The sequence below is a fragment of the Rhinatrema bivittatum genome, chromosome 7, assembly GCF_901001135.1.
Source record: "Rhinatrema bivittatum chromosome 7, aRhiBiv1.1, whole genome shotgun sequence".
NCBI lineage: Eukaryota > Metazoa > Chordata > Amphibia > Gymnophiona > Rhinatrematidae > Rhinatrema > Rhinatrema bivittatum.
In genome coordinates this window covers 84,237,320-84,262,232 of record NC_042621.1, presented here as the reverse complement: position 1 = coordinate 84,262,232, position 24,913 = coordinate 84,237,320, and the positions used below count along the sequence as shown (strand labels likewise).

The window sequence follows — 24,913 nt, the reverse complement described above, 5'->3', positions numbered from 1 at the left end:
AGATATTTCCCTACAAAACAAATTTGTACCTGAGGCAATGGAAAGTAAAGTGACCTCATTGCAATCTGAATACCTGGAATAAAAAATTAAACTAGCCCGGCTTTAAGTTTATGCTGCAGAAGTGGGCAGATGTATAAGCTGTCTTCTTGAAGTGGTCCCCAGCAATTTGGTCTAGGGTCTGGCCTCAGGGGTCATTAACATGCAGGCAGCTCTGCTGCACCCACAGCTTAGACAGAAGACAGACATGACATCCATGTAGTCAAGATATCTCATGCCAAGAAACTAGTGATAGGCTCCTGGGATAATTTACAGGCAGGGTCTCTGAGAGTTGCAGGTTGATGCCTGGTCCTTTGTCTTACGCCTTAAAAAACCCCAAAAAACTCTTATGAGCCTTTCTTCAGATGAAGGCTCAGACTTCAAAAGAAGACAATGTGATTAGATATACCATAGTACACTGGTATAAGGCTCTGAATTTAGTTTCTTCTTAACAGGCATAGTCACAGAATCATTCACAGGGTGAGAACCCGCTGGCAGACATACCTTGTTTACCAAATTATGCTTCTCATTTTGATACAATATCTATCAAAGCCACAGAAGCTTCAGCAAGTATCTAGCTGTGTCAGCTAATTTCAGTTGTGGAAATCAATGTCCTGATTATTAAGCAATAATAATTTGTCTCAATACAGCTTATAGCATCCATCTTGTCAGACTCTCTGGGAGATGGAGCTGGTGAGGACAACATGACAGGACCTTCACCTATACCAGTCCTCATTCCCCACAGGTTGAGCCCTTGGGTGCCGTGGCCGGTAGGACTTAGGTGTGAATGCCTCAAGGAAGATGGTGAAGCTGACGAAGGCAGTCAGAGGTCCGGGTCTGGGCTGGCAGCGAAGGAGCAGAACAGAGTCCAGGCAGAAGATCCAAGGCAGGCAGCAGACCGCCAAGAGCGAAGTACCAGGCCAAGGGTCGAGACGGGCAGCAGACAGGCAGAGACGAGAAGACAAGCTGAGGTCAAACCAGGAGATCAAGCCGAGGACAGGGTCACAGGAACTGAGGATCAAGGTGAAGAATGGAGACTGGAATGAAGGCTCGGGCATGAAAGCAGGAACTGGATCAAGCAGGAACAGGAATGAAGACGTCAGGAACAGCAACTAGCACTCAGAGGAGACAACCTGTTGCAAAGGCAAAGGATTGCAGGCTGCTGTGGGGTTTAAATACCCCTCCCTAGTGATGTCATCTTCTGGGGCTGCAAAAATCAAGAGAAAGAAACTCTATCGCTGATAAACATATTAATTTTAAATAATAATTCTGTTTGTTTATATTTTTAAAGATTGTTTTTAACACCTACACTAGGTAGAATTAATGTTTTTTCAGTCTCGATACTGGGTTCAAACGATGTATATTAATGGAGGTGGAGGGAGGTTTCATATACTGTGTAGGTGTCTCCGCACCACTACCATACAAATATATAAAAAGTTTCTTAAAAAACAACATCACGGAGGAGGAGGTTGGTTGATGATTATAACCACTAAGTAGTGGTGCGGGGACACCTACACAGTATATGTAACCTCCCTCCACCTCCATTAATATACATCGTTTGAACCCAGTATCGAGACTGAAAAAACATTAATTCTACCTAGTGTAGGTGTTAAAAACAATCTTTAAAAATATAAACAAACACAGAATTATTATTTAAAATTAATATGTTTATCAGTGTTAGAGTTTCTCTCTCTTGATTTTTGCTGTATTGTTCGATTGATCGCTGATTTTAGTGGTGATTTCTTTGATATATTTTGGTTTGTCACAGTTCATCTTCTGGGGCTGGGCAGAGTTTTCCCGTTGCGGCCTCTTTAAAGGGCGGGGCCTCCCGCGCACGCCTAGTGAGAGCCCCCACCGGGAGGACGATGACATTTGCGGCCACGTGGTAGGCCGTGGTCGGCCTGCCGCGGAGGGAGTCATGCCGCGCCGGGTTGCAGCGGAGGCAAGGGGAGGAGCAGGTAGGGGGGACCGGCCAGGGCCTGCCACGGCCGGGAGCTGCAACAGGCTGGGAAAGATACCACCAGGTTTAAGTGGAAGGGAGACACAACCTTGGGCAGGAATGATGGCACTGGTCAGAAGTTGAATGAATGCGGGAAAACATTAAGTAGAGATCTCTACTTGAGAAAACATGTAATTCCGAGATGCATCTAGTTGAGCAAATAAGCCAACAGGAAGGGATATTTAATGAAAGGTCCTTAAGGTATGATAGTTTTTCGGTTCAAAGGGAGCCCATACTAGGGCTCTGAGGATGAGATTGAGAGACAGCAGGCCAAAATAGGGGATGTATATGCTTTACCTCTTTAAAAAGCACACTATATCCCAGTATGCAGCTACTTGGGTATATCTGATGCAGCATCTACAGCAGGATATGAACGTTACCTGTACATAAGAAGCTACCATATTGGATTAGAACGAGGGCCCATCAAGCCCAGCATCCTGTTTCCAACAGAAGCCAATCCAGGGTAGAAGTACCCAAACATTAAATAGATCCCATGCTACTAATGCCAGTAATAGCAGTGGCTAATCTCTAAGTCAACTTGATTAAAATAAGTTTATGGACTTCTCATCCAGGAACTTATCCAAACCTTTTTTAAACCCAGCTACACTAACTACCTTAACTACATCCTCCAGCAACAAATTCCAGCATACCTTCAGAGAAATGAGGGCCAAACCCTTGTCCAAGCCCTTCAGCAAAAAATCTAAAATTCATGGAATATCTGATTGCCAAGAGAAAACGTTCTGCTCCCGACAGAACGAGTTGAATAAGCACCACACTTGAATATAGGCTGAGTTTTTACATGCCCTTAACATGGTCACTACCAAGGCAGGGGAGTAGTCCCTTCCTTGCAGGCATGCCTTTTCAAGGGCCAGACTAAGACAAAATGAAGAAAGGGCTTATATTGATATTGGACCCTGCCACAACAGCCTGTACTTCCTGGAAGCCTTAGAGGAGATCCCACTAGATCTGCATACCATGACCATCTTGGCCAATCTGAGACTATCAGGATCACAACTGAGGGTTGATCCTCTTTCTTATATTACTTTTCTTATGAAGGGCCAGGATGGGAAGACATACAAAAGTCTGCCACTTGGCCAAGGCCTGATCAGGACAACTATTCCACTGGATCCTATTTCTGTCCAGTGATTGAAGAACATATCAGTTTTGGAATTCGCTCAGATTGCCATCAGGTCTATGAATGGAGGATTCCCACCGTTCAACTAACATCTGGAAGCCTTCCCGGTTGAGCCCGTTTCTGCTGAGAAAGTCCACTTGGACATTTTCTTTTCCTGCATTGCGAGATACTGATAAAAGGAGCAGGTTTCTCTCCTCCCGCCTGAATAGCATGCTTATTTATTTATTTATTTTTATATACCGGTGTTCGATTTTACATATCACATCGGTTTACATTCCAACAAAAAATGCAGGAAATCAAGCTTTCATAGAATCATAAAAAATGATGCAGAAAATGGCCAAATAGTCCATCCAATCTGCCTAGCAAGCTTATGGTAGAATCTGCTGCGCCATACAAGACACTCCCTTATTTAGTTTCCCAAACCGTCAAAGTCAGAGCCCATGTTGGTTGATGTCTGAGTCCAATTTCCTGTTACCTCTTGCCCTTGAAGCAGACAGCAATGTTGGCGTTGCATCCAAAGTATCAGGCTTATTGGTTAAGGGTAGTAACTGCCACACCAGCAAATTACCCCCATGCACTCTTTTCTTCATTTCCATCCTCTACCCTTTAGGGGATCCAGTATTTATCCTATGCCCCTTTGAAATCTTTCACCGTTTTTGTCTTTACAACCTCTAGAAGGGCATTCCAGGCATCCACCACCTTCTCAGTGAGGAAATATTTCCTGATGTATGTTTTGAGTCGTCCTCTCTGGAGCTTCATTATATGACCCCTAGTTCTACTGATTTCTTTCCAACGGAAAAGGTTGGTTGATTGTGCATCATTAAAACCTCTGAAAGTCTAGGGCCACAGGTGCTTCCCCCCCCCCCCTTTTTTTTTTTTTTACACATATGCCACCACCCTGCCTGTCTTCCCTTTCATTATTAGGGGGAAGTGCTGCAATGCTAGCCTGATGGCCCTTGTCTCTAATCTGTTTTTTGACCATGTTGCATCCTTCTTTGTCCAGCACCCTTGCATCAACTGACCTTGACAATGTGCTTCCCATCTGAGTATGCTGGCATCCATTTATTTATTTTTATATACTGACATTTGATCTGAGATATCACATCGGTTAAGATGATCCAATTAATAGGCTCTAAATCTACCTCCTTCAGCAGGTTGGAGGGGTCCCGTCCACCATCCCAAACTCCTTTTTCGCTACCTGGGAGGCAAGGGACCAGTACAAACAGGACGACTGCTACAAAGGGTGCATATGCTCTCTGGCCCATGAGACGAAGTCTAGAATGGCTGCCATCTGTCCTAATAGCAGAAGATAGTCTCAAATCTTGGGTGCACTTTGGGAGTGGAAATATCATACTTGGTGAATCAGCTTGGCAAGCCTCTTCTTGGAGGGGGGCAAGATCACTCACCCTTCTGCCATATTTAAGAAAGCTCCCAAGAGCTCCAGGGTCTGAGATAGCTCTAAGTTGCTCTTTGCATAATTTACCAGTTTACCTAGCTTTTCCACAAGAAAGACCACTATGGCTGATGCCTGATGAGCATATCATCTAAATAAGAGTGAACCATTATCCCCTGCTTGTGCAAACCAACTGCTACAATCACCATGATCTTGGTAGAGGTCTCGGTGAGAGGGACTTGCAAGCCCAAATGGTAGAGCCTAGAACCAGAAATATTTGTCTAGAACATAGAAACATAGGAGACTTTGGTGAGAGCTCTGAATAGGTATATGGGGATAGGCTTCTACCAAGTCTAGTGAAAAAAGAAAACTCTACTTTTTTTTTTTTTTAATGGCCGCCATAATGGAGCGAAGAGTCTCCATTTTGACATGGGGTACCTGCAAACACATGTTGAATCATTTTAGATCTGGGTTGGGATAAAAGGTGTGGTCCTTCACAGAACTACAAAATAAATTGAGCATGTCTCTAGTCTTTCTTCCTGGGGCGGAATAAAAATTATAGCATGTAGGTCTGTAACTTTAGCAGGGTGGTCCTTAGCGCTTCTCCCTTGACGAGATGTGCAGAGAGAGATCATACTTGGGACTGGCATAAGGCATTCTGACACATACCCCCTTTGTATTATATCCAGGACCCATTGGTCCACAGTAATTTGGGTTCACTCTGTGTAATATTGCAAGAATAACCTGCCTACCAGTTCTACCACCAGAGGGACCCACTGAATATTACTGGGTAGGATGACTATCTCCTCCTGCTGTTGAGAGGTTGCCCTTAGACTTTATGATCCCTTGAAAAGAATGGGCTTTACTTCGAATGGAATGCGGTGGTGATCACCTGGCAGAACTACTCTGTGCTGATCCCGAAAATACTGGCATCCAAGGCCCCATGATCCCAAGCAGGTTCTACTCTCTGGTTACCTTTGAGATATGGTTTCCCTTACATCTACCATTAGTTTCTCTAGGTCCTCCCCAAACAGCAATCCCCCTCTAAAGGGAAGCATGCAAAGATGTATCTTGGAAGCAGGTCCACAGATAAAGAAGTCTCCTGGCCTCCACCCCTGAGGCTACTGCCCAGGAGGATTTTGATCAGTTCATATATTCCATCAGCTAAAAACAATGCCTGACTAAGTGGGTGTTTCATCGCCCTCAGGTAACTGCTGGATCCAGCATAAAACTGCTCAGGCTATATAGCCTCCATATGCAGAGGCTAGAATTGCTATGGTACTTGAGAAGGCCTGCTTTAAGATGGCCTCAATTTTTTTTTTATCCTTCCCCTCCTTCAAGGCCATCCCTTCCTCTACTGGGATAGTGATCTTATGGATTACATATGATACCAGCACAGTCACTCTCTATATTCTTAGGAAATTATTCTTATACTCCAAGGGAAGAGTATATAATTTCCTCATAACTCTGCCCCTTTAACACCCCTTTGAGAGGCATCCCATTCTATCAGCAACATTCGCGTCAAGGCTTCATGTAAGGTAAATAGCCCTTGGGGTCTTCTTATGCCCTGGCATGATAAGGTCTCCATCTGATAAGCATTCCGGCTTGGTGCCCAGTATCTTTAAGGCAGAGAACACATGTAGTAAGGGCTGAGAGTTCCTCTCTGAGAAACTGCCTCACTATTGTAGACTCATCCTCCTTGGAGAGCATCACACTTTATCTTGGGAACTCACAGGCAAGCTATGATCAGATTTGCCCCCGACCACAACCCCTCCATGGAGACAGTAGTGGTGGTTGGAGCTGGAGAAAATGAGATGCTTAAGATCCCTCTGGATTGGGCTGAGCCCTTATGCCTCGTTGTGTAACTTAGATCTGGAGTAACAGATGTAGGGACCATCCATGGCCCAGGTGGCCTGATGCATGAGCACCACAAATTCTGGTAAGAATCCCCCTAGATAATGCTTCTTGAGGCTCCTACCCAAATACACCTTTGGGGTGAGGAAACTTGGCCCACACCCCTCCTCCGGAGCATGCCTTTGTGGATGGACCCGCTGGGCCTAGCTGGCCCAGGGGCAGAGATATTTGTGGTGTAGACTGGGCTGGGTTCGACCCTAGCCCCGTCTCCTCTGGGTATCCTTCCCCCTCCTTGAGCCTGTGAAGGGATAGTCAGATACCGCATTGCATGCCAGGCAAAATGATTTAGCAATGTTGGGGATAGCTTTGTTCTGCAGGCAGAACTACCTGTATCCACACAGCATGTTCCTGTCAGGGGAAGGGGTTGCATTTGTGTGCTGCTCATTACGAGTGACTGCCAGCTGTCCTGCTAAGTGGGCCATGCTTAGAAAAGACTGTGCTGATAGCGCAGCAGTCTCATGTCTTGTTCAGCTGCTCTGACCCTTTAATTTTGTACTCACCACTTCCAGAAGGTCTTCTGAGCTGGCCATGGCGCCTCTGTGGGGCCCTTCACTTCAACTCTCTTTTCTTTTGTTTTTCCCTTCCAATAAACTTTATCCCTCCTGGAAGTCACCACAAGGGAGGGAGAGGGGAGAGAGAGAGAGAGAGCAAGAGCAAGAGACTCAAAAAACCCTTGGAGGTGAACTCACCACTAAACACTCCTAATTCCTCTAAACCTAAGAATAGGGAACCCTTTACTAGTGGTAATCACTGGTCCCCTAGGGGTACTGGGACCTCTCCCAAGGGGGCACTTGACCAGGATCCTTCTTTGGAGGCAGCTCTACTGGGAGAAACTAGCCCCCAAGAGACTGTTTCCCCCAAGAGCAAGTGGGCTCTTTCAGACCGAGGCATCACCCTGGTTCTAAGAGTTTCAGCAAGATCAGTCTACAGATGTTGTCGCTGCAAAGATAAACTACTGGCAAGGGATCTAAGGCCATGCGCCTCCTTTGTAGCCAATGATGAGGTCATGAAGGAAATATGACCTCTGCAACCAGCAGCTGAGAAGTGAGGTAAACCCTGAGGATAAGGATTGGTCTAGAAGTAGGAAAAATAATAGGCCTTTAGAAAATTGCCCTCCTTGCATGCAGATAAATTTATGTGCATAATGATACCAGATACGTAACTTCACCCACAGTAAGGAGAGGTGCTCTCAGGGGGGTTGGGGTGGTATTTGCATTTTTGCACATATTTTTTTTAAATTTTCAAAAGTATAAATGTATTTTTTCTCAGGAAAATTACCCACACAAAAAAGCAGGCATAAATGTGTAAATATATTTCCAAGGTAATTTTCAAAGTTAAAGTACATGTGCTTTCATTTTGAAAATGACTGTACCAATGTAGGCAGTTATAAAATTACCCCTAAATGATTACTTTTGACTATGCAAAGTAAGGAGAAATTACTACTTACCTGATAATTTCCTTTGAAGGGTAGGTCAATCCCAATGAGTGGTTATGCACCTCTACCAGCAAAAGCTGACGTCACGGCTATATAGTCCCGCCCCGACATCAGCCGGCCAGTATTCTCTGGAAAAGCCAAACTGTGGACAAACCTGATTAAACTTGAACATTAGCAGCAACAGGCAACCATTTGTGTTTCTCAACCAACTGGAACACTGAGCTCAGCCAAAAGAAGGAACATATATAGCAAACTAAGAGCTAAAGAGGCCACTTATCAGTTATCAACGAAGAGCAGGAATCATACTCTGCATCGCTCACCCTAAGAAAGCTAACCACAAAATCCAAATTTGGCAACTGGGGGTGGGTCTGGAATTGACCTACTCTTAACTAAAGAAAGGAAATGATCAGGTAAGTAGTAATTTCTCCTATCTTAGCGTACGGGTAGGTCAATCCCAACGGATGGGATGTACAAAAACTAATCCTGAAAAGAGCAGGAGGCTGCCAGCAGCCCGGTCAAAAGCGGCATTCTTCCTTAGCACTAATATCCACGCGGTAATGCTTGGAAAAGTGTGCAAAGATGACCATTTCGCCACTCAGCAAATTTCAGCAGGCGACAACAAACTAAACTTTGCCCATGATACCACCTGAGCCCTTATGGAACGCAGTCTAATCTGCTTTGGTAAGGCAACCTCAGTAGCCACATAAGCTGCCGTAATGACTTCCTTCTCTCAGTGGGCATTCATTGGCCATGTGCCTGGTGCTCCCTGCTTACCTCCAACATGGAGCACAAGCAGACAGTCTTCCAAACAGTCTTAGGGCCTCATTTTCCAAGGAGTTACCGCGGGAGATAAATTCGCAAATCGCGCTAACAGCCGTTAACGCGATTTGCGAATGCAAATTTGTAATTTGGTATTCAGGGGGTGGAGTTGGGGGCGGAGCATATGTAAAGCAGGAAACAGTTATCGTGTGCGGCGAAACAGCCGCAGTGTTAGCGCGGCTAATAGCTACAACCCTTTCATTCGCGTTACATTGTGCGCTAGAGGCCAGTAAAGGTTTATCGCGGTGCACGACAATTCCGAACAGCTTATTTCAGTACACGGGGGGGGAAGAGAGAGAGAGAGAGAGAGAGAGAGAGAGAGAGAGAGAGAGAGAGAGAGAGACTTGCTATTATGTCTACTCCCTAGACAACTATTTGCATCCCTATGAGAGACCCACCTAGTAACTCGAGGTGGGGATTAGGTATGAGTGTAGGGGGTTGGGGGCCGCTTTCACATTCAACATGAGACGTACGAACAGAACAGTGGTCTCCTGTGAAGATTTGATGGGCTTCGGAGTAAGGAAACTCACTCCAAGAGGAGATTTGGACAATGTTCACTCCACCTAGCTTGTTGTTGCCCAGGTAGAGTGTCCATCAAGCTAGATTGAGAGAACATTGCCCAAATCTCCTCTTGGAGTGAGTTTCCTTACTCCGAAGCCCATCAAATCTTCACAGGAGACCACTGTTCTGTTCGTACGTCTCATGTTGAATGTGAAAGCTGCCCCCAACCCCCTACACTCATACCTAATCCCCACCTCGAGTTACTAGGTGGGCCTCTCATTGGGATACAAATAGTTGTCTAGGGAGTAGACATAATAGCAAGTCTCTCTCTCCCTCTCCCTCCCCCGAGGTGTGAGACAATTGCTCGGTTTCATATAACATGTTGCTTGCAGCACCTAAGAGTGGAAATAGGCTGATTGGACACTTTCGTGTACTGCGAAGATTCATTGGTTGTTTTATCGCGGTGCACGATGTTTTCGCGATTTGCGAATCCATTTCCGCAAATGGCGAAAACATCGCCTCACGCGATGTTTCCCCACTGCACGAAAAATGCCTTATTTGCATGGGACACGCCCCCTCATGCGTTACCACTGCGATATTGGAAAATGAGGCCCTTAGTCACCTCCAAGTAGCACACTTGAAATTCAAGGAATGCAAAAGGCGGTACTCACCTTCAACTCTGTCCCTGTCCAAGGCAGGTCGTGAAATGGACGGATTCAAATGAAAGTCTGAAACCACTTTGGGCAAAAAGGAAGGCACAGTCCGATACTGAACAGCACACAGAGTCATAAGGAGAGACAAGGCTTATAGCAGGAAAGAGCCTGCAGAGACCCGACGAGCTGAACAGATTGCTACCAGAAAAACTGTCTTCAAAGCAAGCAGCGCAAGGAAAGAGTATGCAATGGTCGAAAAGTTGCACCTGCCAAGAACTCAAGGACCAAGTTAAGATCCTAGAAAGGCACTGGAAGCCGCAACGGGGGGGGGGGGGGGGGGGGGGGGCGCACGGCAAAGATGTTTAACTCCCCACAAGAAACAGGACATATATGGATGGGAAGACAAAGGCCCTCCCATTGACTCTTCCCTGAAACAAGCCTGTACTGCAACTCGAACCTTCAAGTTATTAATGGCCAAACCCTTGAGGAAGCAGTCTTGAAAAGATTCCATAATCAAAGGAATATCCACCTTCAGTGATTGAGAACCTCGTTCACAACATCAGGCCTCAAAGTTCCTCCAAACTAACATAGGCTAGAGGAGTAGAAAATCTGCTAGGTCCAAACAAGAGTGGAAATTACAGAAGGTAAATAACCGCGCTTCAACAGCTGAGCCCTTTCAATGGCCAAACCATAAGACAGAACTGATCTTCATGTAGAATGGGACCCTGACGTAACAGATCCATCCGAGATGGTAGTTGGAAGGGACTGCCAACCAGAAGTTTCTGGAGATGGGTGTACCATGACCTTTGAGCCCAATCCAGAGCCACTAAAAGGACAGTGTTGGTTTGACTTGCAATCTTCTGTACCAGCCTGCCTTTCAAAGGCCAAGGCGGAAACGTATACAGGAGGGTGCCATGTGGCCATTCCTGAATGAGAGGTCTATGTCATCACCTTTGGGTCCCCGCCAGCGACTGAAGAAGCATGGAACTTCTGTGTTGTTGAAGTTTGTCAACAGAACTAGATCAGGTAAGCCCCAGTGGTCCAGCAGGAGCTGGAAGTCCTCATTCGCCAGCTCCTATTCCCCTGGGTCCAAGCTTCTCCTGCTGAGGAAATTGGCTCTGATATTGCCCTTTCTGGCAATGTGAGAGGTGGATATGCTGCTCTGCTCATACCATGAGCGTATGTATCTCTCCTGACACCTGGTTCCACCCTGATGATTGATGTAAGCCACTGTTCTTTGCGTTGGCAGATATTATCCAGACCGCCCGAGCCTCTAGCTGCTTGGCGAACCACAGGCATGCCAACTGAACGACTCATGCCTCCAGTCTGTTGATATTCCATTGCCACGCCACTGCATTTCAGTGCCCTTGCACCACCAACTAACAGTGCAAGTCCTGACAGTGAATCCCCAAAGCCAGAGGCTAGCCTCTGACGTGAGTACCAACCAATCCTGCGTCATCAGGGAAATTCCATTCCTGAGATGGTCCATGTGTAACCATCAGTTCAAAGGAATTTCACCTCAAGTGGAAAGAACCACCTTGCCGTTTAGTTCTGAGACTGCGGACTCATCAGGAGAGCAAGGAGCATTGAAATAGGTGCATATATGTGCCATCGCCTAGGGAACTACTACTACTGTGGCAGCTCTGTAGATAAGACCACACGGTCAGAGTTCCACAAAGATCAGACTCGCAGCATCAACGAGTAGATCCGAGACTCTAGCAGAAATACTCTGCTCTGCCTTGTATCAAATTAAACCCTGAGATACTCCAGGTTCTGAGATGGCTGCAATTTGCTCTTGGCCAGGTTCACCACCTAGCCTAGTGCCTGCAGCAAGGAAACTACTCTCTTCTACTGTTTTGGCTGGAATCAACCAGATCCAGATAGGGGTGAACTAGAATTCCCTCCTTGCACAGGGCCGCTGCTACCACTACCACGACCATGACCTTGGAAAAGGTCCTGGGCGCTGTGGCTAGTCCGAAAGGCAAAGCCTGAAACAGGTAATGACAATTCAGTATTGCATTTCTAAGGAACAGCTGATGTTCTTTCTGGATGGGAATATGCAGATATGCCTCTGTCAGATCCATAGACGTGAGGTACTCCCTTGCTTGAACCATTATTATATTATGACAGAGCGCACCATTTCTATCCTGAATTGTGTGACTCGTAGATGTTGGTTGATGCCCTTGAGATCCAGTATGGACCGAAACAACCCATCCTTCTTGGGCACAACAAAATAAATGGAATATCAGCCCAGTTTTTGCTGCGATTTGGGAATGGAGATCAACACTTTCAGAATCAATAGCTTTTGTATTGTTGCTTCCTCTTCTATCTTCTTCTGAGGGGAGTTGCATGGGCAGACCATGAAGGTATCCAGAGGAACGCAAAGAAATTCTAGAGCAAAGTCGTTAAGAACCCATTCATCTGAAGTAATCTGGGCCCACCTGTGATAAAACCAGGATAGACAACCACCTATCTCCCGTTCCACCAGGTGAGCCCACAAATCTTCACTGGAAAGACTGGGGGGCTCCGCCTCTGGAGCCTGTATCCTTTTGAGGACCTCGGGGTGAAAAGACTGAGATCTGTGGAAGGGACGGGATCTTTGGAACCTCCCCTATAAGGCTGAAAACGCCAGTAGCCTCGAGAGTGGCCACTTGCCCAAGAAGACCGGGAAACTACCTTCTTATTCTCTGGCAAATACAGGATCTGGGTTTCTCTCCATTTACTTGCCATTTTTTCCAATTCACTGCCAAACAAAAATGAGCCTTTGAAAGGCAGCTTAGATTGGAATTTAAAATAGTATCTGTGGACCAGTTGTACAGCTACAGCTGTTGCATGACTGCAATGATGCAGCTCCTCTGGCGGTTGTGCGTACCAAGTCACAGCCCGCATCAGCAAAAGAAGGCAGCCCCCATTTCTACCATACGTCCTAGAATTGGACCCAGCACCACCATACTCTTGACAAAGCCATAAGGTAGCCCAAGCTACCAAGGCGCAACATGAAGAAATTTGCAGACTCATTCTCGCTACTTCAAAGGCTTGCTTCAGGACAGTCTTAATCTTCCTATCCTGTACATCCTTCAGAGCTGTTCCTTCCTCTACCAAGATGGTGATACGTTTCATGATAGAACTCACCAAGGCATTTACCTCAGGGAAACGCAATTGCTCTCTGGCCTGCAGATCCAAGGGGTGTAAACCCACTAAGATGGGTCCTCCTTCTGGCGCAATCCATTCCAGATTGATCAACTCCCGGATTGCATCCAAGAGGGGGAAGAAACAAGAAGCCTTGCGCAGGGTGACCAAAATACGATCCTTCCTCTGTATCCCCAAGGAGTCAGGCCCAGCCAATCCGAGGGTCTTCAGGGTCTGAGATATCAAACTTGGCAACTCATCTCTCTGAAAGAAACGTAGAAGAATTCTATATCTGCCTCCAAATCTGGGGGCATATCCCTCTTCCTCACCAGCAGAGCCCCCACAGTCATCATCGGTATCATCCTGATCCATCTGCACCCGAGCTCTGTCAGACCACACTGTACTACAGCACTGACAGTGGAGACAGGTGGAGGAGCACGCGGAGTGCCTGGACCTACCTTATTAGGAACTGCCACTTCAGCAGACAGGCCTTGTAGAAATGTCTGCGATCCCTGGAAGAATTACACTTAGGAAAAGGAAGTCTGGTCCATTCCAGGCCCAACAGGACCAAATCTGAAGTCCTGTGAGCAGGTGTTCCTTGAGGTCTCAACCTGAGGACAGATCAGGGGAGGAGACATCCCTGCAGTGTCTCTCTCAGTCTCATTCCCCTCAGACCAAAGAGATGGACCATCATCGACAAAATCGGAAGGCGGCAAACCTCCCTGAGCATCCAAGCAGCACTTATATACGCTTAAAGAATGCTCTGGCTGAATAGCTCTGATGTGGCAGGCAGCACAGATAGATAGGCACTTAGGTTTCTTTACCACAGGCACAATGCTATAAGTGCACAGCCCGATGAAGGCTTGCGTCTAATATGGATGCACAAAAAATGTGTTTCCAAGCCCATACACCTAGGCCGCTCATCCCACTGGATGTCCAAACTGGACGCACAGGACCGATGTCTAAAATGGGTGCACAAGATGTGCGTCCAGAAGGAACACCACCCAACTGCATGCATAGATGAGAATGGGTGCACATCCAGACGCGCAAGCGTGCGCCGACGGTCTACAGCAAAAAACCACGCGAAAAGTACCCCACGGCTTACCATGAACCAAAATGTGAGAAGCCTGGAAGCGGGATCTAGGCAAATGACTGCTGAGCCTGCATTCACTCCTCATCTTACAGAACTCCCCAGAGATGTGAGGACAGCCAAACACCAAGGAAACAAACCTTTTTCCTGCTGTCTTCCTGTCAGACTCCCCCCCCCCCCTCCAAGTTAAAAACTTTTACCTCAGCTCAGGCCTCCCTGGCTGAGAGCTGGAAAGGGTCCCGGCTACATGGGGAGAGGGCTAAAGCCATTACTGCCAAGCCTTTCTTAGCCTGCAACTGCTAACTGGAATTTAGGTCCATGCCAGTCAAAGCTAGCAGAATGAAGTACTCTACTGAGGGAGGGACCCCATGGTAACACCTTAGGAGGCAAGCGGTGCTACACAGACATCTCCTTTCCAGCTTTTCTTCTTTTTCTCTTTTTTTTTTTTTTTTAACCTCACAGGCAATCTCCCGAAGGGAAATGCATGTCCACCATCTGCTGGAGACAGAGAATACTGGCAGGCTGATATTGGGGCAGGACTATATAGCCATGATGTCAGCTTTTGCTCAGTCTCCATCTGCTGGCAGAGGTGCATAATCCACTTGTTGGGAGATTAACACTAAGGAATCAGGATTAATTTACTAGTAATTTATCTGTGCACTAATACAAATGAAAATTAAGAAGCTTAAGAATTATTGTAATTGTTTGTACCTGGTGTGTATGTAAAACGTTGAGACTGGCTTCTTTTCCTCTTGCCATTACAAAGATAAAACTGCACCTGGACTGCAGCTGTAACTGTATTGTTATGGTAAGGAGGAACTTCGAGAACAATCTTAGCCTAAAAAAAACATTGAAAAAGATATCACATATGCAGTTAAACATATGTATTCTCACACTCATTTTAGGCGAAAACATGAAAATGAGTAAATAAAAGGCTGTAATTCCAAGGAGAATATCAGCTGGTATACTATAAATCATGGTAACACTAAAAAAGGTACAGAGATAGACAATTTTAGATTGTGAGAATTGCAATCATAGAGGTGAGGGGAAAGTTTGAGATCTTGCTTTATTACAATAAAAACACAGATAAGGCCCTTCCTGACTGCCAATTTATTCTGCTGCCAAAGATCCTATGCCATCTCTGGTTGCCTACTTTTTATCATATCTTTAAGATCCCTTTCTATCTTTCTCAAGCATGTTCAAATTCTGTCACTGTTTTGATCCCTGCCAAATCTGCAGGGTTTTTTTTTTTTTTTTTTTTAAGATATTCACCACTCTGTCAATGAAAAGGTTTTCTCACATTTCTTTTCAGTCTTACTTCCTCAAGCTAAGAACCCAAGAACATGCCATACTGGGTCAGACCAAGGGTCCATCAAGCCCAGCATCCTGTCTCCAACAGTGGCCAATCCAGGCCATAAGAATCTGGAAAGTACCCAAAAACTAAGTCTATTCTATGTTACTGTTGCTAGTAATAGCAGTGGTTATTATCTAAGTCAACTTGATTAATAGCAGGTAATGGACTTCTCCTCCAAGAACTTATCCAATCCTTTTTTAAACCCAGCTATACTAACTGCACTAACCACATCCTCTGGCAACAAATTCCAAGAATATGGCACAGTAAAACCTAACTGTAAATATGCTGATAATGACAACTTTCTCACAAAGACATTTGGGATGCTTGGCATCTTTCTCTGAATAAAGACAGACTATTCTCATCGCAAAGTAGTCTCTATACAGGAAAACAAGGATAATGAAAGTTTTTCTGTAAAACTTGCTAGGCACTAATGAAGCTGGGGTTTATGGCATTCAGTCATGTTTAATGGAAATATCCTTTTTGGGTTTTAGATAATTTGAGTTACGAACAGTTTTTGTGAATCGGACCTCCCTGTTATATCACAATCCACAGGCGAGAATTAGAATAAATGAATTAATATCTTTTCCTTTACAGTGGTAGACATCAAGGATGTCCTCTGTCTCCGCTTTCATATGAATTATCCAAATCAAAATTAGGCATACCCCCAATATCAGGTTTTAAATTGGGTGCTACTTCTTTCTAAAATATCTTTTTGCTGATGTGTTACTTTTTGTTGGAAATCCAGGTCTTTCTGTTTCAAAAATCATTGAGATCTTTGATCATTTTGGCAGCTTTGCTGGCTTGAAGATCAACCATGACAAGCCAAAGGCAATGCCAATATCCTGACTTACACAGTCAATTTAGAATGGAAAATTTTCTTTCAAATGGAGAACTTTCCATTTCAAATATCTGGGTCTGTTTCCTAGGAAAAGGAATACCAGATCCACAATTAACAGCTTTCAAGAGCAGCTCACTGGATGGGTAGAATTACCATTACCTCTTTTTGGCAGATGTGCACTTTTTAAGATGACACTTCTTCCTAAATAACTATATAAACTCCAAATGCTACCACTCTGATTAACTAGTAACGATATAAAGAAAGTTAAGTCCCTTATTTTATTTGGTGAGTGAAAGGTGCCAGGATTGGGCATACTACATTGATGAGTAGTTCATGATATGAAGGCCACCCTTGATAGACACCCTCGCCTCAACATTGCTACACGCGTCTCGCAGCCAACACAGTCACCTGCCTCCACCAGCACTCCACCAGCCTCTTCCAGCAATCATCCAGCCTCTCTCAGCAATCATCCACAGCCTCTCTCAGCAATCATCCAGACTCTCCCAGCAATCATCTAGCACACAACCCATCCTCCACCACACAACTAGATCATAATGCTTCTGGGACTCCCAATCCCTATTCTTCACCACAACTTCTACAACACAGGAAGAGCAACAATGCAATACCATCCACGCTCTTCTAAATCTCTCATTCCGATCTTGATTTCACCTCTTACCCAACTCCTAGGTCTCACTCTATTCTCCCTGACACTATTCAACACACAATCCATCACCAAAAAAACACTGATCCTCAATGACTATCTCCTAGACGCCAAACCGGACATCTGCGCCATAACAGAAACTTGGCTGAAACCAACAGACATAGCCCTAATAAATCAACTCCCCACACAGATGTATGACTTCTTTTCCCTCCCACGAGCAAAGAAAAGGGGCGGGGGCCTCCTCCTAGCTACCAAAAAAGAACTGAGAGTCTCCCAACTTCCAGTAAGATCAGATTCAAAATTAGAAATGGGCCTCTTCAAAACAGACCAACTCCAAATCCTTTTAGTCTACGCCCCACCAGGACTCCTCGACTCAGATGCCTCCCCCATAGTAGAATTAATCGCAAAATACATAAACCTAGACTCCCCCACCTTGATACTAGGAGATTTCAACCTACATGTTGACAACACTACACTCACAACCAACTGTGAATCCTTACTCTCCACACTTACAGCCATGGGCTTCCAACAGATTATCAAGGAGCCCACCCACAAAGCATCATTTTCATAAACTCTGGCATCAAGTATGCGTCCCCTCCTGCATGCACACTGGTCCCCTGGTCGGATCGCTCACTAATATCCGGTACTTTCTCAATATCTGAATCCTATAACCCTCACCCTCCTCAATCTTCATTTACCTTCAGAAGATCCTGTTCTTCCGCTGACCTCAACATCCACCTGGCTAAAGAACTCCCACACTTAAACCTCTCAGATCCCAACTCAGCCTTATCATCCTGGAACAATATCACAGAGGAAATAGCAAATAAATTATGTCCATTATCAACAAAAAAACTCAAACCAAATTCCCCAAAGAGACAACCATGGTTCACTAATGACCTACGGAAACTCAAACAATTCCTCAGAAAAAAGGAAAACAAATGGCGCAAAACTCCTTGTCCCAACACACTTTCCGCCTACAAATCTGCCCTCAATCTTTACAGGAACTCATCCATAAAGGCAAAAAGGGATTTCTACGCTCACAAGATTCACGACCTTACTTTTGACGCAAAAGCACTCTTCTCTTTCGTTTCCGAGTTAACTCAACATACACACCACCTATCCCTAATGAACAAGCACAAGCCAAAGCCGATGAACTAGCCCTATTCTTCCAAAGCAAAATCTCCAATCTCCTAACCCTCCTACCTCCTAGCCCCACATCGCCGACTACCTCCTACCACCTCCTCAGCAAAAGAACCTCGCTGGATGCATTCGAACCTAACGCTTCCGAGATCCAGTCCCTATTAAAGAAAATGAAGCCTTCCTCCCATCCCCTCGACCTTATACCGTCAAAACTCCTTCTGCTAATACCTGAAACCATCTCCAAGCCACTAGCAGACATCATAAACTGTTCCTTAACACAGGGAATCTTCCCTGACGCCCTAAAAATTGCCTCTCTTAAACCACTACTGAAGAAATCAGACTTGGATCCCAAGAATCCCAACAACTTCCGCCCAATTTCCAACCTGCCTTTCGTAGCAAAGATTTTGGAAAAACTGGTCAATTCACAACTCTCAGACTACCTTGAAGATCATGAAATACTATACCCCTCCCAATATGGGTTCCGCAAGGCTTTAAGCACTGAAACCCTACTCTTATCGCTAACAAACCACCTCACCATGGGTTTGGACAAAGGACAATCTTTCTTATTAATTCTCCTAGACCTGTCGGTGGCATTCGACACTGTAAACCATACTATCCTCCTCAATCGCCTATCAGACATTGGAATAACAGGCTCAGCACACACATGGTTCAAAACATTCCTTTGTAACAGAGGTTACAAAGTGAGAATCAATAACAAAGAATCCCCTCGCTACAATTCCTCGCTAGGAGTTCCTCAAGGTTCCTCCCTATCCCCTACTTTATTCAACATCTACCTGCTTCCCCTATGCCAATTGCTAACCAAACTACAACTAAAACATTTCCTTTACGCCGACGACGTGCAAATTCTGATACCCATCAAAGAATCTATCACCAAAACACTGCAACACTGGGATAACTGCCTCTGAGAGATAAACAGTCTCCTCGCCAACCTAAACCTAATACTAAACTCAGCCAAAACAGAATTCCTCCTCATCACTCCCGAATACAGCAACTCCCTGCAAATTGCCCCATCCAATACCATTGTCTCACAAGCAAGAGACCTAGGAGTAATAATAGACAATCACCTGAATCTAAAAACATTTATCAACAATACCACCAAGAATTGCTTCTACAAGCTACAGGTAATAAAAAGAATGAAACCTCTCCTACACTTTCATGACTTCAGAACAGTCCTACAAGCCGTCATATTCTCCAAGATAGATTACTGCAACTCTATCTTGCTAGGTCTCCCGGCCTCATCCATAAAACCACTTCAGATGCTCCAGAATGCGGCAGCTAGAATCCTGACAAACTCCAGAAGAAGAGACCACATCACTCCTATTTTAAAAAATCTACACTGGCTACCTATACACTTCAGAATTCTTCACAAGTCCATTACCATCATCCATAAAACCATCCATCCCAAGCCCCTCTCAACCTCCAAATCCCCCTCAGACTACACACATCATCCAGACCCATCAGAGAAGCCTACAGAGGGTCCCCTACCAAATCCACACACCATCTACAACTCAGAAATCGGGCCTTTTCTACTGTGGGCCCCTCTCTCTGGAACACATTACCAACTGACCTCAGACTAGAGCCATGCTTATTAACATTCAGAAAAAGGCTTAAGACTTGGCTATTTAAACAAGCCTTTCCCGAGTCTAATATCCATTAACAGAAGCATAATGTAAATACTGCTTATTGTAAATATTTTACTTCTGTATAATTTCTTTAATTATTGTCTCCTTGCTCCACCAGTTCTAGCAACCCTGTTATATTGTAACTTTATTGTTTCTTATGCACTGGTTATTTGTACAAAGTTACTGCACCCCTTGTTATCTGTAAACCGGCATGATATGACTGTATCATGAATGCCGGTATAAAAAAAGCTCTAAATAAATAAATAAATAAGTAAAATAAATAAAGATACGATTCCAATGTTAGAGTGCTCGGAAAAGGTTTTTTTCTCCTATAAAGCTATTACTGCACTGTGAATTTACATTGAGACTTGTAGAGTCATTGAAAGTTGCTGACAAGACTAAATATGCTGAAATGCTAAAATGAAGATCAAAGGTCAAAAAGTATATTGAGCTTAGTTTTATATTTCATTTCTGTCTTCTGTGCTCAATTTACAAGAAATCCCTGCTCATATGTGTATAAAATTATACTACCATCCTATTAACAGGATGTTCTGTTAATTCTAACCAATTAGAAAAAATGTTATGAGAACAAACTTAGTCATTGGTGTAGAGGTTAGATGTGTCACCCTATATACATCAGTGAATGGTTTTTGAGAGAACTGATCCTGTTTTACTGAATGGTGACTTGTTCTCTCTATAAGATATCTTATTATATTATTTGTTTCAATAAAAAGGATTTTTTTACCTCAAACTACTGGCTTGAGTAAACTCAGTCTGCAACACCAGCACATCTGAGAACCTGTATTTTAATACTACACCTGGATCTCTGGCTTGGAGATATTTATGTAACTGGTGGAGTGATCTCTTTATAGTTACCAGCCTTCTGTAGCTAGTAATTCAAGCTTTCTCCCAGGCTTATGGAACTCAGTATTTAAAGAATGGAGTATGTGGGGTTTGAGTGAGATCATTTTTACTGTAATCAACAGAAAACGATAGTGACATTTGATAAATTACAGTAATTATATGATTTGTCTCAAGAATTTCTATGCATTCTTACAAGCAAGACATTACCTTCAAACATTGCAATTTAAGTATAAGACATTATTTCAATTAAATTCATTGGAAGATGTGTTCTGCCTTTCAACTATGTGCAATAATTCTCTCTCTTATTGGTATAAACAGACTAAAAACGTATTGCTGATTCTCTCACTAATTTGAAAAACGTCTGGTCTCTGTCTCTTGGTTTTTATATCGATGCATTTCAATTGATGTTTTGACTCTATACTGTATATAAAGTGTCTAGGGCAGCAAAAATTAAAGAAATGCATTTCAAACTGTTACATTTCAAATATATTGATTCAGTGAAAGCATATAGGATGAATATAGCACCTTCTCCATTCTATATAAATGTATTCTAATACAGCAGCTCTCAACTGGTATGTCACCAAGCACATGCAGATGTTGCCACACTTCCCAGTCCACCGCTGGCCCAGCTGCTCCTCCTGTCCCAGCAAGATGAGAACTCATCATTCGTCTGGGCTTGAAATGCTGTTAGCCTGGGCAGAATGTGGCAGGAGAGCTGAAGTCAGCAGCACGGTCTCTTCTTTCTGCCCTCTGTGTGGTATGCTGATGGGAGGAGCAAGCAGATGGGAGTTAGCAATCTGTTAGACTTTATTCCTCAAGATGGGAGGAGTTAGCAATCTGTTATAATCTGCTATGCTGATGGGAGGAGCAAGCAGATGGGAGTTAGCGATCTGTTATGAACTGGCTGCTGGATACTCCTGTTGAAGGAGGAGTTAGCAAACTGATATGGATCTGCTAGGGAGTTAGCAAACTGTTATGGTCTGCTCCTGTAGAGGGAGGAGTTAACAATCTTGTTATGCTCCGTAAGCAGAGTTAGTAACGTAGTTAGGATATAGACTGCAGAGTTAGCAGTCTGTATCAGCGGAGTTTAGAGAGGGCACTCAGCTGTAGAGGAATGTAAATAGGTGGATCCTTGGGCCGATGGCAGCGCCCCCAGGAGGATATCCTGAGAGGGACCACCGGCTAGGCTTGGTTATGGAGACAGACACAATTAGTTCATTTATTAGACAGGTTAGTAGAACTACCAGAGGTGGCAGTGGTGAGCTATTGTGCCTGGCAGGGCTGAAGTCCCTCAGATACTGGAACAGCACTCCCAGGGTTGCTGAGCTGTAGAAAAACTATAAATTGTGAGTAGACCGGGTATGCTGTATACATAACCAGAACTAGATGACAATCTCACATAAGGTCTTAAGGAGGCTCAGTAGCTGGAAAGAGTTAGGCCCTTGAGGAGTGAGTACCTGGTTCCAGGGAAAGCACAGAGAGAGCGATGGTAACTCACAAATGTCTGTATCTGCGATAGCTTCCAGGCAGTAGAGAATCTTCAGAGTGTCCAGGAATATGGGTCCTCGAGGAGCGAGTACCGGTTCCTATCTGTAATCTGAAATAGAGAAAAGAGAGCGAGGCCCCCAAGGAGCGGGTACCCCTGGTAAGTCCGAGGAGGCAGAGTAGCTTGGATGAATCCGTAGCGAGTCCGAATCAAAGTCCTTGCTAACTCAATCTGTTAGCAAAAGTTTGAGACATTTTTTTATATTGGAAGCGGATGACGTCATCTCAGGGGACGCCCCTGAGGTTCACGCCTTTGCTGGTACATACATCGAAGTGCACGCGTTGTATGTCAACAGGAACATGGCGGATCCGCAGCGTCGAGTCGGTCCGGGCACGCCGGAGAGAGAGGCGGCATGGAGACGCCTCGGCAGCAAGCCATCCATCAGACCCGGAAGGAGTCACCACAGAGGTAGAGAGGGTGGAGTGAGAGCATAAAGCAGCCACGAACGCAACACTGTGGCCCGGAAGAGGAAGTAGTGAGCAGCGACCCGGAAGAGGAAGTGGTGGGCAGTAGCCACATGCATGGGAAGAACAGACCATGCATAAAATGCAAGTGCTGCAGCATCAGCCCGGAGCAAAAACAGGAGCAACGTCAGCCCCCATGGCCAATGGGACTCCTTTCTTGAGGCTGGGAAGAGGTGGCTTTTGCTGCTACTAGTTGTTTGGTGAGGGGATGGGGGAGGGAGAGGGAGGAAGAATATGCGTTTGAGATCCCTTGTGTTTGTGTGTGGTTGAGGTATTTTGTGTGAAAGACAGCATGTGTGTGAATGAGAACCTGTATGTTTAAGTGAGAGAGCATGTATACATATGATTAAGAGCCTGTGTGTATAACAGAGAGAGAGCATGTATGTAACTACGTGATTGAAAGCTTACATAAGTGAAAGAGAGAGCATGTGTATATGTGTATGATTGAGAGCTTGTGTGAGAGAGAGCAGAAAGTTGCACACAAACCCTCCTCCCCCCCTACTAATTCACAACAATTCAGGGCACCTGGAAATCAAACATTTCCAGGTATGGAGAGCAGAACATTTTTTTATCTTTTTTTTTTTTTTTTTTAAATTATTGGGTCTTTGTTTCTGTTTTGAAATATTTTATTGGTGTCTAGAAATTTTTTAGGAGTTTTTAATATTGCATATTCCATTCATCAGCTGTTTTGAAATCTGTTCTTTTTGTTAGTATGGTTTTACTGCTATTGATTTTATATTTCTTGATTTGTTTGAAGACTGGTGATGTTTCTCTTTTTCTTTTGTTGCACTGCATACAGAGTCTCTGGTTTATTGCTGATTCCAGTTCAGTTTTGGTCTGCATGTTTCTATTTATGCTTTATGGTCTCTTTATTCTTTGTTAGGTGAGGGTCAGCACATGTGATTCAGGTGAGGTTTTCTGCTGGCATATAGTTTCTGTATAGGGCTCTATAGCAGCCTAGCTTGTTCTGTTTTCCTAATAGGAGGAGTTTTAAGGCCTGGTTTTAAGGCCTTGAATACTGTGTACAATTCTGGTCGCCGCATCTCAAAAAAAGATATAATTGCGATGGAGAAGGTACAGAGAAGGGCAACCAAAATGATAAGGGGAATGGAACAGCTCCCCTATGAGGAAAGACTAAAGAGGTTAGGACTTTTCAGCTTGGAGAAGAGACGGCTGAGGGGGGATATGATAGAGGTGTTTAAAATCATGAGAGGTCTAGAACGGGTAGATGTGAATCGGTTATTTACTCTTTTGGATAATAGAAAGACTAGGGGGCACTCCATGAAGTTAGCATGGGGCACATTTAAAACTAATCGGAGAAAGTTCTTTTTTAATCAACGCACAATTAAACTCTGGAATTTGTTGCCAGAGGATGTGGTTAGTGCAGTTAGTATAGCTGTGTTTAAAAAAGGATTGGATAAGTTCTTGGAGGAGAAGTCCATTACCTGCTATTAAGTTCACTTAGAGAATAGCCACTGCCATTAGCAATGGTAACATGGAATAGACTTAGTTTTTGGGTAATTGCCAGGTTCTTATGGCCTGGATTGGCCACTGTTGGAAGCAGGATGCTGGGCTTGATGGACCCTTGGTCTGACCCAGTATGGCATTTTCTTATGTTCTTATGATGTAATATTTTCAGTGTTGCCTTTTCTTAGGTATGGTGGTTACTGTTTTGAGTGCTGGAAGTTGGTGCTGTTCTGGTTTACCATTTATGTAGTTTCTGTTCAGAAAAACTACTAATCTTTCTCTTATGTCCATCTTAATAGAAGTTATACTGGGCCTTTTTTTTTTTTTGCCGTGGATTATAATAAGCAGTGTGTCACACACGTGAGTGTTGCCTCAGGTGTGTCACGATGGGAAAAAGGTGGAGAACCACTGCTCTAATACATAGGTTTTCTTACAAAACGATCTGATCCTTGCCTGTCTGAACAGTACCATAGCACGGCGATGACCACTGTTGGCAGCAGCAGCAGCTCCCTCGGAGAGGAGCACAACATGAGGCGCGATCCATTTTGGCTCCTCCTTCCTACCATGTTGAATGTCCCCACCGGAAGTCTTCACGGAAGAGATCAAGGGCAGTCAGCATTTAAGCGGTATCTTCCTGCAGTTTTTCACCTCGGCAACAGGCTTGTAAGTACTTTGCTGCTTCAATTGAATTGTCCTGCTCCTTGTGTTCCCCTTGCTCCCTGGTCTTGCCTTGAGTTCTGTCCTTGGGCTTCCTTTTGTTGTTTTGGCCTGGATTGTTTGTTGCCTGCCTCGACCCCTTGCTGGACTCTGGACTTGGATTGGTTGCTGTCTG

General features: G+C 44.6%; 1 protein-coding gene across 2 annotated transcripts in view; it reads right to left on the bottom strand.

The window, feature by feature from the left end:
* Positions 1-24,913, bottom strand: part of NFATC3 (nuclear factor of activated T cells 3) — a 248,749-nt gene that overhangs the window by 33,752 nt on the left and 190,084 nt on the right. For both annotated transcript variants that reach the window (XM_029608593.1, XM_029608592.1), the window contains exon 8: positions 14,816-14,942. In XM_029608593.1, coding sequence (XP_029464453.1) covers positions 14,816-14,942 — 127 coding nt within the window. The remainder of the gene's footprint in view (positions 1-14,815; positions 14,943-24,913) is intronic.